Source organism: Meleagris gallopavo, chromosome 20, assembly GCF_905368555.1.
Source record: "Meleagris gallopavo chromosome 20, MGAL_WU_HG_1.1, whole genome shotgun sequence".
Taxonomy (NCBI): domain Eukaryota; kingdom Metazoa; phylum Chordata; class Aves; order Galliformes; family Phasianidae; genus Meleagris; species Meleagris gallopavo.
The window spans coordinates 10,127,069-10,141,452 of NC_139423.1; the positions used below are offsets into that span (position 1 = coordinate 10,127,069).

Below are 14,384 nucleotides of genomic sequence, written 5' to 3' on the forward strand. Positions count from 1 at the left end.
GAACTGCAGCGCAGCGCCAAGCGGCCGCGTCGCACTGCCTTCATCCACTGCCAGAGGAACAGCACCAAACCCAACAACACGAGCGAGGCAAAATATTTCCCGGAACCTCCACTGTTTCTACCACAAACTTCACCTCTCCGCCGGTGCAGCCAGCAGCGGGCAACGGAAAAAAAATAAACACAGCAAAATCCAACCGCCAACACCACGAGGTGGTTTTGGGAGCGTGTTAACTCAGCGGCCACATCCTCCACACTCCCTCTTGACCCGAGTTCTGCTCTGACCGCAGTGCAGACAGCTCAGCACTCCGGCATCCCCGCTGGGCCGAGCACTGCGGTGCCACCGCATCCCCTTCTCCCACCGTTTGGCACCTGTGCCGGGATGGGGTGAGCACTGAGGATGGGGCTGCAGTTTTTAGGGGGTAATCACAGCACTGTGGGAGAGCCGGTGCCAAGGGAGGTCGTATCTGTGTCTGGCTGAGAGACACGGTTTGAGGAAGACCAAACCGAGGGACTTCCAGAAGGAGCGGTGCTGGCTAAGGGAATATTGCTGTATGAGCTCAGCCTCTGCACAGGGATGGAAAAAATCACACAGCAGCCTCGGTGGGAGGACGCAGCACACAGCGACATGAACACTGGGTGACCGCTGCCACCACACCGAGGGACACCAGCAGAGCCCACAGCTGGGGGACGCAGATCCCGAGATGACACCAGAAGGAAGGTGCCCATGCCGCCCACCGGGAGCACCCCCCCATCACACAGCGAGGCCCTGGAAGATAGCTTGGGCTTGAAGGCCATTACGAGAGGAATTTCACAGCCCCTTTTTGTGTCTTTGCATTTCTTCCATACCCAGTCTGCCTTGCTCCCCCAGCCCACTCCTGGGCTCAGCTTCCACTCCCTCTGCTCGGTGCAAGAGCTTTGCTCCGAGACCCCCTCCTCACGGGTGCTCGCTTCTGCTCAGCAGCAAAGCAGCCGCCCTCCGTGGGTGCAGCCCGACACTGACATGACCTCGAGACGCAGCTTCAGCACACAGGGTATCGCCTCCCCTCGCTAAAGTGAGGCAGCTCTGTATGGGATTCACCAAAAGCAGGGAAAGCCCCCAGCGCCTGGCACTGAGCCCTGCCCGCCCCGCTGCCCCCCCAGCGCCGCCCCATCCCCCCCAGCAGCTCCGCTGCCGCTTCCCTGCGCTGTGCTGTGTGGGTGTATTTGGAAACGAGATCTTTCCAGCTGAACTGCAAAATGAAGCACAGAGATCACAACTCCTCGAATAGATTCATTGCACACACAGTCCCCAGGCTCCATCCTGCCCCTGACGGGGTGCGGAGGCAATGGCAAAACCTCGAGGTGGGGAATCGAGGGGCTGGGGAGGCAAAAAGAGAGGATGTCGGGGGGTCACAGCGGCGCTTTTGGAGCATCCTTTTGTGGCAAAATGGTTGGGGTGGCACAGGCAGCCATTGGGACACAGACTGGGGACAGGACGGGACTCAGCAGCTCAGGGACATCCCAGCGCCACTCACAAGAGAGGTGACAATGAGCTGTGGCCCCACTGTCACCAAACATCTTCTCCCTGGAAAGGGCTCCAGCAGCAGGGCACCAAGCTGGACCCATCCACAGCTCTGAGCGTCCATGGGGTCGCAAACAACCCTGGGATGTACACGAGGCACAGCCCTCTGGGATTCATGCTGCACACTAGTGAAAAGCAATCACATCCCCATCTGCACACAGCCAGGTCCCGGGTCACAGGAATTCAGATTTCTGACCCAAAGAGGCAGACCTGTGCCATGACCCCACTGACTGCAGCCTCAGGAGTATATCCCGAGACATATTTATGTTCCTCTGAAGCCAGATCAGTCAATAGCCACATACAGTAGCAGCCACAAGTCAGATATTAATCTAATTCCTCTCCTCCCTGTCTGCCCAAATAAGCATTAACCCAGCGGCACCCGAGGCCCCGTTATCCATCATCCTCACAGGGCGCTCTGCACTCCAGTGAAGGCAGCAGCGCTGCAGCCAGGCTGCACAGACAGGACGGATCCCAAAAGCAAACAGCCTGCACCTACCAGCAGACACGGGTCCTCGTGCTGTTTGTTAGCAGACAATGCCAAAGTGGAGGGTGCTTGAAGTGCAGCATCTGAGAGCCTCACCCAGGGCTTAGCAAAGGGAACGTCTCCTTCCTGCAGCCCCGGGGTGAACAGGAGCCCCCAGGAGCTAAAAATGAGCCTTACTCCCAGGTAACATCTCTGTTTGCATAGCCTGGCTGTCAGCTCAACACAAAATCAATGTTTTGGCACCAAGTCGGGTGTGGGGGCGAGCCCTGCCCCACAGGAGGGAGCTTGGTCCTCAGGAGAGGTTAACGATCATGTTCTAATTGAATTAACAAATCATTAATGAATCCTGTACAGCATCTGGGCACTGCTTTGGGCTGCTGCAGCCACTGACGCTCCAGGAGCAGCAGAAGCAGTTGGTACCATTGGTACCACACACAGAGAGAACCGACCTGACCCAATTTGGCCCCAGATTCTGCAAACTGATGAGCACGAAGCCCCCTCCCAGCCCTGGGCATGCTGGGGGCATCCCAAGGTGGGCTGGGAGGATTTGCCAAAGGAAATCTCTTGGAAGAGACCCAAATGACAGATAGATAGGATGCTTTGCTATAGGAACCCTGCGAGTATGAGGCTAGAGCCTGGATTACAGCCAATAAATCCCTTTTTCTTTATGAGCTCATCTTTGCCCAGCTCCCAGCTCTCTGCCATCACCCGCTCCAGGGGCTTCAAGCACTGCGGTTGGGCTTTCCCTGCTCCCAGTGCTGCACACCCCAATGGAGCAGGGCACGAGTGACAAACACAGCCCCAGAGGCAGCACTTCCATCCAACATGACGTGTGCTGAGGGCTCAGCCCCTGCCCACACCCACAGCAGAGCCAAGCCCACGGCCCATTCGATCCTCCGTGCCATTCACACACATCTGAGCGCCTGATGGAGCCGGAGCATCGCTGCCCATTGCAGGGGAGTGGGACCAGGCGGCCTTTCAGGGTCCCTTCCAGCTCAGACAACTCTGTGGTTCGATGTGCACAGCCTCAGCACGGGGCCACAGCGCAGCTCCCGGCACTGCACAAACCATCGCACTGCAAAGAGCAAGGAGCCAGCTCAGAACTTTCTCCCAGCAAATATCTCGTCTGAAAAATGTGCTTTTTTCCATCCGCTTGAAGCCTCTTCGCTCAGGCTTTGGTAGGAAGCAGATGTGAAAGCATCCCAAAGCACGCTCAATTGTTACTCACTCGGTTATATAAAACCATGAGAATTTCCTCCTCTTTTTTTTCTCCTTAGTGCCAGGCCGGGTTCCTGGCTGTGAGGCCGCAGCTCGGTGCAGCCAGCCCAGGTTGGGGGAAACCTCCGCGTGCATCACCAGGCGAAGGGAAAATTTCACATCTAGGTTGCTGAGCGGAAAGCCAAGGCGCGCCGCAGCCACCGCCAGGGGAGGAAAAGCCACGGCGTGGCCTCGTAAGGAGCCCAGAAACACTCAGCCCTCCTAATTATGTGGAAATTCAACCCGCAGTGAGGCTTCCCAGCCCTCCAGCCTGGCCACAGCATGACTGCCCCGAGCCCCGTGCATGGGACAGGGAGCTGAGGGCTCTGGCACAATCTGAGAGAAAAAGCCATTGGGGAGGCTGCGGGGAGAAGTTTTCTCTCCCTCCCAGCAAAACAGCGGATATGAAAACGGAGAGCTAAGAGAGACCCGGGCTGGAGAACCCCAGGAGATCCCAAACCTGATTTTCTCTGTGAGGAAAAAAAGAGCGAAGCGGCATTTAAAACAAAAATAATAGAGAAGTATTTTTCAGCACGGTGCCAAAACATCTGCAGGGGAGCGGGGGGAGAAGAAAGCAGAGCATTTTCTACGCATCACAGAACCCCGGGCATTTGCAGAGCGGCTCCAACACCCCACGCCACCGAGCAGGGCAGGGAGCAGCGCCCGACGGCTCAGCGACGTCCCCGGGCCGGGCAGCGGGGGGTGCCGGGCTCAGCTCCGCAGTGCTCAGCAGCGGCCCGGAGGAGTGCTGGGCTGTCCCCGCTTTGCGGGTTTCCCCCTGGGGGAGCGGAGCCGTCCCTCGGGCAGCCGGGACCCCGCGCCGGATGACATAACAGCGTGGGCTCGGCCCTTTGTCTGCGCGCCGAGAGGGAGGGAGGGAAAGAAAGGAAAAAAGAAAGAGAACTTCTGGAAGTCATTACGGTTCCTCCGCTCCAGTCTCCTTTTGGCAGACGGCCCCCCCCAGCCCTCCCCCAGCCAGGCTCGAAATGCCAGCCTATGATTTTTAAATGAGAAAAAGCTGCGCTCTACTCCAGCGCTTGGATAAACTCCTACACAAACTTCCAGATGTGACACAACCGCCTGGAAGGGGGAATTCGACGACGGATCTTCTGTAAAAACGCACGTGGAGAGAGCGGAGCGGCAGCGCCGAATAGATCCGGAGATCCCCGTTGGGATGCACGCGTTCCCCGGGTTGGGATCGGAGCTGCCGGCGCCGCTCCGGGGCGGCAATGAGAGGAGCTCGGCGGGACGCGCTGCCCGCGCGGCGGGGATGAGGCCCGGTGCTATTTGTCCCTTGGGAGCGGGGAATAAAAGGGAAAATAATCATCATAATAAAACCCACGCTCGACCTGCCCTTGCTAGAAGGCGACGGGTCCTGCTTTTCCCTGAGATCCCCACCGAGCACGGCACGTCCCGTCCCAGCCCCTTTCGCTCCCGGAGCCCGGGGGGACGCGAGACCACGGCGCCGACCCCGCAGGAGCCGCGGGTTGGGGGCTTCTGTGCTGCCCACCCCGAGCAGAGGCTGCGTCCCGGTGCCCGTGGGGGTTGGCAGGGCTGGGTTGAGCACGGGCTCAGGTGAAGCAAAGCAATTCCGACCCCTCTGTGGGTTTCTCTGACCCAACAAAACATCTCTTTCTGTTTGAACCTCTCAAAAACAAAGCACTCCAGTTCATTAAATCCAGAAGCGAAGCGCTGCACAAATGCACTGAACTTCAAAGCCCGCTGCTCGTGCTCCCGCCTCAGCACACCCAGTGATCCACACGGCCCTTATCTCCGCTCCACAGCTGAGCCCTCAGAGCTCCAGGAGCTCCCGCACAGCCCAGGCACATCCCCACATCCCCGGGCCGCTGGGCACACAGACATCCCATGCCAAGCAGCAGCACCCGCCTTGCTTCCTCCATCCTCGCTCTTCAACCAGGGCACAGCCCCCACGAAACAGCCTCACCTCTGCCCACAGCAGCAGGCTGGCACAGACCCTGCTGCGGCCTTTTGCCCTCCCCTCCCCCACAGTGCTTTCATGCTATAGGAGAAACCCCAGTAATTGGTTTCCCCCCACCCCTATAGGCTCCATTTCTCCCCAGCACCCCTGCCCGGCCCCGGTGCCCGCAGTGCAGAGCAGTGACCACTCAGCACATCCACCCCATCCCTTTCCCTGGGGCCAGGCTGTCAGTCCTGGACCACAATGGAGCGAATGGGGAGAGACTGTGAGTTTTGAGGTTAAAAACTCAAGGTTTGATGCTCTGGAAGGTTCAACGCCTGGATCAGAACAAACTTGACAATCACTTTCTTGCCTGTGGGAGCTCAGCACAGGTCCCCCCATCAGCCAGGGAGAAACAACTGCCCAGGCAGAAGATGCTCCACATTGAACCAGGGTGGAAAAGTCCAACACACAGCCCATCAGCCACAGCCTTGTCCCTACTGGGGACAGAAGCAGCATCCCACTGGCTCCCACTGCATGGGGATGTGGAAAGCCCCGGGGACATGCCAGCCCTGGGGACATGGGGGCAGTGGGACCGGCAGCAGCTCCGGCATCCCTCCCCACACCCATCAGCTGGGTTAGCACACAGCAAACTGCACCACAGCTGTGCCAAGCCAGCAAACTGCATGGCCACACCATCCATCCATCACCTGGCTGAGGGGCACCAGGGGACATTGGGAAGGGCAAGCATGAGAGCCCTCAGCTCACCCAAGAACAGGTGAAAGCAGAATGAGAGCCCATAGGCAGCCAACAAGAGCCCCTCTGTCAGCTGTCAGCCCCCACGGGCCAGGAGGGATTGTGCAGCCATGTGACCCCAGTGCTGCTGCTCCTCTCCAGAGCAGCTGGTGGCAACAAAGACCTCCCAGTGACACGACTGGATGTTTTTAGCACCGAGGCACGATTCCTAGAAGATGACAGTGCGAGAAGAGCCGCTTTTCTGACCCAGCATAATAAGAACTATGAAAAGAAAAATGTAAAAAAAAATACATAAGCAAGCAAAGGAGTTGGAATGCAGAGAGCCAAGGTGACGGGCAGGGCTCTGCTCTGCCTAATTGCACCTCAAGCACGCAGCAAGGGATGGGATGTGGGCATCCCACTGCCCAGTGCCCCCTCCCTCCTCACACGGAGCCTGCGGCCCCCCTGGGGGACAGCGTGCATCCAGCATCCAGCCCCCACCGCAGGGAGGAGGGCTGGGGCTGCCGCAAAGCCAACCAAAACCACGCAGGTGTGAACACCTGCTTCCAAACCGCACCATTAGGAGGGGAGGGAGAAAAGGGAGAGTTTGAAAGCAGATTCAAATCAGTTGTCATAAACGCTATTAGTCAGAGGAGGCGAGGAGAAGGCACAGCCCGGCCGGCGCGATCTCTTCCCAGAGAAGAACGCCTCGCAAAGTTCTGAGATTTCCTGAGGTGCTGAAATCAACACAGCTCTGAATTGCTTTGCAGGTACAAAAGAGACTGGGGGAACCTGCAGGGAGCATTCGGGACTGGGAAGAGAATCTTGTTTTTCCCCTCCCGGAGACATTCTGGGAAGGAGGCAGGCTGCTCAGCAGACAATTTACTGCTGAAGCCCAAGTGCAGCACTGTCTCAACTCCAGCAGCCCCTCACCACTGGTCCCGAGCTCAGCCCCACGGACCTGCCAACAGTTCCCACGAGCACAAGACGTACGTTGGGTCCCTCTGTGCCATATAACACATCCTCCCTCTGCCCAGGCCTCCCCTGCTCCAGATGTGGGGTTTCTGTCCATCCGCGGCCCCACTAAATTCCCATCCAGCAGGCAGAGGTGGCTCCCATGCACCATCCCTGCCAGAAGCCGCTTTATCTCAGTTTGCTTTTTGTCTCCGCAGATAATAAAGGCAGCCGGAGTTCAGGGATGGCAAAACGCTCGCGCTGCTACAACCGTGTGCCAGCTGCAACTCAGCTCCGAGGGCTGCTTTACAGGCATTGAGACCGCGGCAAGAAGTGGTTTTTCTATTGTCTTTTTTTCCCCCCCCCTTCCCGTTTTTGAAAGCTTGAAGTTGGCTACAGCAGCTCAGACACAGCCTGCGTGGAGCAAACGGAGCTGGAAGGAGTCTGGATGCCTCTGTGGGGCTACAGCAAGCAGCAGCCCCGGCCCCCACGTAGCTGGGGGTACCCCCACTGCCCGACCCCTCGCTCTGCAAGCACAACCTGGGCTGGGGGGGGACCGTGGACCCCTCCCGGAGGGACGTGAATTATTTAGGGACCCCAAAGCCAAGCAGCAAACCAACCCCCTGAACAGCCCCCTCCCCACCCCCCCCCGTAGATTCCTTAAAACCCTCGGGGAGGGCGGTGAAGAGCCCGAAACGGGTGAGAAACGGGGTCAGGGAGGAAGGAGAGTCCTGCAAGGAGGGACGCTGCGGTCGGGACCCTTCGGGGGGTGGATGAGGAGGGGGGAAAGGCTGCAGCCCGGCTTCCCGTGCCCGGGGGTCGCGCTGGGCGGGGAGCCCCGACCCCGGCAAACTTCGCGGCCGGACAGCGCGGAAGGGCCCCCCCTCGAAGAGCAGCCCCTTCCCCAGCCGCTCAGGGGGCCCCAGGGAGCCGCCTCTTACCTCGCCGCCGCACCTGCAAAGGATACGGGTTACAGACCAGGCGGAGGCACCAGCTCCGCGGCCGGCTCTCTTGGCTCAGGTAGAAGAAGACGACGGGGGCCAACGCCGGGTAAGGCAGCGCCTCCGCCTCCGAATCGCCGCTGCCGACCTCCCGCTCCCCCGGCCCCGGCCGGCTCCCGGCCCCGGACAGGTCGTTAAGGCGGATGAAAGTCTTGGCTCTTCCCGGCTCCGGCTCCTCGTCGGCCGTTCGCGGTCCATCCTCGTCCATCCTCCGGCGGGCGGCCCCGGGAGGGGCCGGGGCAACGCGGGGAGAGCCGGGGGGGCGTCTAGAGGGGCGCGGCCATACCGGGGCCGGGGGGCTGGGGGCTGCGCCGGGGCGGCTTCAGCGGCGGGGCTGCATGACCGGGCGAGCCGCTGCCTCGCCCCCCGCCGGGCCCGGGGCCGGGCCGCCCCCCTCGGCCTGCCCTGCCGGCTGCGGGCTCCGTAGCTCCTCCTCACCGTGCCTCCGGGGGCCCGAGCCGGGCGGGCGGCGGAGAGGCGGCCCCCCACCGCTCCCGGTGCTGCCCCCGAGCCTCGGGGCGGGCCGCCTTAGGGGCTGCGCCTGCCCCCTCCGCGCCCCACCATCTGCCCGGGGCCGGGGCTGCTGCCGCCGGAGGATGCTCCCGCGGGCGGCCGCGGCGAGCCGTGCGCTCCGCACAGCTGGATCCCTCACTCCAACTTCAAGTCCCGGCTCCTCCTCCTCCCGCGGCCAATAGGAGCTCACCCCCGGCCCCTCCGCGCCTCCCCATTGGCCGCCGCGCGTGTCCGTCAGGGCGGCACAGCTGGACGGGCAGCTCGCTCCCCCGGCGCGGCTGGACGGGGCGCACCGGACCGGTGGGGGGGGGGGGTCGGGAGGTGAGACTCCCCCGGGACGGGGTCGGGAGTGCAGAGCACTGGAGGAGAGGGCGGCGTCCCGCGCGGCGTTAGATGGAGGCAGAGCCCGGCGGGACGCACTGCAGCTCCGGGAGAGGGGAAGGCGGTAAGCGGCGGGGGGAGGATGCGGGGCACCGGGAAATCGCATCGCCGCCCCTTCTCGCTCCGAGAGGGCAGAGGAGGTGGCAGCGGTCGAAGGCGGCAGAAGCCGCTCTGAGGAGCGTGCAGCCCCGGTACCTCCGGGGGGTCCCCGCCCTCCCTCGGCCGCAGTTCTGAGCCCTGCCCGGCACCCCCACCCCGCTGCAGGGGTTTCCGTTTTCCCCGCTCCGCATCCTGAACCGTCCCCGAACACACACAGCGCCACCGGGAGGGGATCGGGGGGGGGGGAGGAGGGGGGAAGAGTCACCGCCGTGTCCCCGCTCACCCCAATCTCCGGCACTCCCCATGACCCCCCCCCGGCTCGACCAGGGAGCCCCGCGCCGGGGCAGAGACGCTCCGACGGGCACCGCCCCGACCGCAGAGCGGGGGGAGCCGCACCCCGGGAACGGCGGAGCTCCCCCAGACCCCCGCACCGAGGACGCGCCCGGAGCTCCCTCTGCCGGTGCGATGGGAGCCGGACCCGACGGCGGGGACCGCGCCGCGAGCATCCATCCCGCGGGGGCTGCGCCAATCGCTCCGAATGCCTGCAGCTCCCCAGGCTGCGCCAGGGCTCTCCGTGCTTAAGGCATCCCGAATCTTTAAAAACAGCGTTTTTCACCCCTTTTCCTTTAGTGCTCAGGGTCGCTTTCCCCCACATCACATCCACACGAGCATCCCCCCCGCCAGCAGCTCCATCCAGCCCCACACCACCTGCAATAGGAGCAGAGGGACAGTGCTCATCTCACCCCAAATGCCCCTCTGGTCCAGGTCCCGCTGGCCCAGCAGCACACTCGATCTTGGATTCACAGCCCGTGCTGTCCAGTCCAGACAAATGACATGTTTGTTGGCACAGCATCAGGGCCAGCCAGAATTATGCTGCAGAATTGTGAGATGATATCCAGGGAGGAGGGGGGTGCAAACCCTGCAGCCCTGTGCACCATCAGGGCAGCCCCCTGAAGCCCAAGGCAAACGGGCACAACAGGCATGGGTGTCACCAAGGCATGGGTGGCAAGGGAGAGGCTCCATTGATTCCCCATGTTTCTGAGAAGGGGATGGGATGGCACTGCCCCTGCAGAGCACAGCCCGCTGCTGAACACACAGCGCTCGCATTCGCATTGCAAGGTGCACCCTCAGATCAAACAACCCAACTACCCGTGTCCAGCCCAGCACAGCTGCTTCTGATCCTATTCTCTTTGTACCCCGATGACATACAGATGGCCTTTGTGTCATTCTGTTTATTTAAATGGATTGGGAGCAAACATTTTTTTAAAAGCTGAAGCTTTGAGCCTGTAAGTGGGTTACCAGATTATACGCCATCTCCATTTTAATTACACTTGGCTCATTTTGTTTATTGCATACATTTTCAAGAATTACGCTCGTTGTGAGAATTGGAAGCGCTTTGCTTTAGGAGGTACCTGCCCTATAAAGGGACCCAACATCACACACAGGAGACCATGCACATCTTCCTATCTCAAAGAGCACTCTCCTTCCAGCGAGGGCGGAAAAAGAAGAAAGGCTCTGCAGAGCCACATATCCTCTCCCTTTGAAAGCCAACATCTGAGCATCAGGAGGATGAAGGCGGCAGCAGCACAGCAGGGTTTGGGCAGCTGTGTGCTACAGCAGGCGAAAGGGCAGCGGTGCTCACTGCTGTCCCCACACCCCATTTCTGTAGGGCAACGCCTACGAACAGAAGCCACCGACAAAGCCATTGCCCACAGTGAGGACAAGGTCCTGCCCCATCCCTGAGCGTCACCCAGGCATCATTCACACCCTGCCAGGGTGAACCAGGAGAGGAGAGAGCAAGGAGAGGGCACATGGCTCCAGCCCGGCCAGGAGCATGGAAAGCAGCAGAAGTGAGCCTGGCAAGCAGAGGTGCACACTGAGGGACTTAGAATGGAAATGAGAAGAAATTTCAGTACAGCCTAAGAAACTATTGAGGTCACATTTCCCTCGCACACGCAGCCCTGGCCTCCTAATTATACCAAAGATAGCACAGGGGAGAGTGATGGGGTGAGGTGGGGACGGGTAGCGGCCGCCTTAGGGCTGTGCTGTCAGTACGGACTGTGCTGATAGCAGATCTGGGGGGACGTGGTTAGCGGGCCTGGTGGGGATGGTTGGGGTTGGTCCAGATGACCTTGGAGGTCTTTTCCAACCATATGCTGGAAATGCCACGTCCCCAGATCCTCCAGCAGACCGCCCACGGGGGTGGGGGAGCGTGCACCCATCACAAGGAGGGGAGGAGGCCACAGCCCCCAGCCCAGACCTCCCTCTGCCACTCCATGACCATTCTGGAGGAACCCACCACATTTTGCAGGTGCTTCTAGGAAAAGCCCGTGAGCAATGCTCCACGTCGATGGGGAGCTTCAGAGGAGCGACCTCACCACGGGATCCGCAGTCAGCCATACAGGAGCTGCATGGAGCTGGAATGGGAACAGCCGACATCTGCAACTGTTTTAACAGGAGGAGGATTGAAGACAGCCCCAACAGAGAGGCTCCAGCCCTGCGAGGACGCGACGCTGTTTGCTTGGCTGCTGACAGATAGCTGCAGTAGCTGCGGGTGATTTTAATAAGAGGGGATAATATTCCTATCGGTTCTGGGAGCGGTGGATTGAACCCATACCAGCATCCAGCTCAGGTCTGAATCACACTGAGGCACAAAGCTCCTCTCACACCTCAGAACAGTGAAAGCACTTGTCTCCCCAGGTCAGCTCCCATGGTCCCAGTGAGAGCCCTGCATTCCCCACCCCGCACTGCATCCCAACCCCCAAGGCTGGGCACCCCTCCGGGAAGGGCTGGGGGAAGCAATTACTCAATGAGAGTATAGGAGGCTACAGGCAGGGCTCCATCTTTTCTTTTCTTCTAATGAATATTTTTATTATCTCTCCTGATCTTTATTAAAAGAGGAGCCAGGCAAGTAGTTGGAGGGAAAATATACTACGGCACAGAGCAGCACTGCTGCGCAGAGGGACCGAGCGCGACCATCGCCGTCCTGTTGATGCACGGAGCAGAATTAATAATTCTGGCTGGGGAGCAATTAGTTTGGGCTGCACTTTCCCGTGTGATCAATGGTTGCACCTCCACTTTTTGCTACGCCATCAATCCGTGCCCAAGCAGGGCCGGGTGCTGGGAAGTGCTGTGTCTGCAGCACAGAGCTGCTGGGCAGGGGCACGGCTGGACCCAGCACGGAGAGGGCTGTGAGCTGCAGGAACAGTGTGGGGCAGAGGGTCACAGCGTGATTTATGGGGAAAGCAGCTTCCGTGGCTGCCCCTCTCCTTATCTTCTAAAAGTCTCGCTTTCCTTAGCGCTTGCTATTACTTTAGAAGGAAGGGAATCATTCTTTAAAGGCTCCATCGGGCAGAGTGTACGTTAGCAGCAAGATCCCGTATCTGACCCACAGAAGGAGCAAGAGGACATCGGCCCACAGAGACGGGCTCCTGTGTGGGACTGGGGGTTTCATCCCCCCTGGAGTGCAGCCCCACGCTCAGGCCCTCAGCCTCAAAGTCCAAACATGGCACAGAGACACCAAAACATAAATGGGTTCATTGGAAGAAGAGTGGCAGGGTGTATTTGAGGTTTTTTTCTGCTGCTTCACCATCTTTTTTCCCAGAGATATTCATACCAGTGCCCAGCATTGCACTGGACATTGGTCCTATACAATTTCTGCAGCACCTGCAGCCAACACGCACAGCAGCAGCTGCAGCTCTCCAGCCAACAGCACACGGCCCAGATTTTCTCCACTTTCCTCTGAAGTGCTGGTACAAAACACAGCTTTCAAGGAAGAGACAGCTTTCAGAAAGGGAAAAAAAATAAAAATCCCAGCTGAAATGCAGCCTTCTGCTGCTGCTGCCTGCCTGAGACAGCCCCATCTGATGCACACGTGGGCTGTGCAGAGGGCTGGCCCCGCATCCCACAGCACCACACCATGCTGATCCCCACGTGCAGCAGCCTCCAGCCCCATATCTCAGTGCTGCTCTGCAGACCCCACTTTACAGGGCTGGATTTTGGGCAAACAATCCCTGCCAGCCACGTGCACACAGTGCTGCAGTCCCAAATGGATGCCCCAGTGGGACATAGCAGGAGTTTGGGGCCACAGCACGCCTCCAAGCCTCCCCAAAACCTGCCCCGAGCCTCCCAAAAATCTGCATCGCTTGCTTTTTCCTCCCCGGATCTGTTAGCCCTCAGTCCCCACAGCCCCTCTCCCCCCCCATCACTCTATGCTTTCATCTGGCTCCCATGCAGCACGTGTGCTAGGAGCGAGCAGCACGCCAGCAACACTTCTATCAGCGCTCCCACTGTAATTGAATCTTCAAATCTTGTCTGACAGGAACAGACAAGAGGGAAATGAGACGCTCGTTGGCCATCCCCCAGCACGGCACAGCACTGGGATGCCCACAGGCTTTGGTCCCAGCAGTGCTGGGAGCGTTTCCAGATTCCCCAAACACAGCAAGGCACCGAAATTGGTCAGGGTGATCCTAGAGAGGAGAGGTGCAGAGCTGGGCTGGGAACTAACGCAAGGCTGCTACAATAGGAGGCCTGCAGGGCTCAGATCTTAGCTCTGGGTTGCAAAGCCCTCACTCAGCACATGAAAGAGGACCCATTCAAATTGCATGAGCCACCCTGCAGCCCTTCTGAGCAGCTCCAGAAAAGCAGTGCTCAACTCTCCATCCCAACGGCACGCAGCAGCCAGAAGCACTCAGTAGCATTCCCACCTCCACATCCCAAACACAGCGGTTACAAGAGGTCCCCCCCACACTCAGGAGAAGCATCACCCCAAGCTCCTACCTGCACAGCCAGATGCCTTCACCCCACACTGAGCAACTCAGTGGGGCGGCAGCAGGAGCAGAACCGCAGCACTGTGTGACACCACCTGGGCAGCACTAATGGGGGACAGGTGATGGTTTAGGGGGTGGGGGCCTGCAGGTGAACCTCATTATGCCCCACCCCACCTTACTGTGCTGTGTGGGATGGAAGGGATGAGGTCCCACCCCTGCCACAGCCCCAGGGTCTGGGGGCACTGTGTCCACCGCAGCCCCTTCCTTCTGCTGAAGTCACGGCTTCCCCCACTGGTTGGGGTGCAAACGACCCAAATGGTTTTATAATAAAAGAATACTAAATGAACATAGATGTGTCCCTGTTCTGCAGCAGCTGAGCACCCGCCCCAGGTAGGAGTTTGGGGCAGCCCCCACCGGTGCTGCCAATGACGGCGGCACTCACAAAGGGACCCTCCTGTGCCACAGCTTTTCTTCCAAAGCCCTCTCCACCGGTATCTGCATCCCAGCAACAGCCCTTGATGTGGAAGAGATTTTTTATTGTTTCCCTTCTCTCTTTTTTTTTTTTTAATTCTTTCTTTTTAAGATCTCTGCTGGGAAATCTTTGTAATTAATGACCCTTTAAAGTAAAATATAATTAAGAATAATGTGGAGCACGCCGCAGCAGCTCGCGATGCCGGGGGGAGCGGGCGGCCGAGCGGCTCCGGGCGCAACGG

At 59.6% G+C, this 14,384-nt stretch overlaps 1 protein-coding gene across 12 annotated transcripts in view; it reads right to left on the reverse strand.

Annotated features, from left to right (window-relative positions):
- The window catches only part of CACNA1G (calcium voltage-gated channel subunit alpha1 G), a 108,878-nt gene extending 100,297 nt beyond the window's left edge, over positions 1-8,581 (reverse strand). For all 12 annotated transcript variants that reach the window (XM_085239987.1, XM_085239982.1, XM_085239983.1 and 9 more), the window contains exon 1: positions 7,876-8,581. In XM_085239987.1, coding sequence (XP_085096113.1) covers positions 7,876-8,117 — 242 coding nt within the window. In that variant the 5' untranslated portion in view covers positions 8,118-8,581. The remainder of the gene's footprint in view (positions 1-7,875) is intronic.
- Between the last annotated feature and the right edge of the window lie 5,803 nt (positions 8,582-14,384).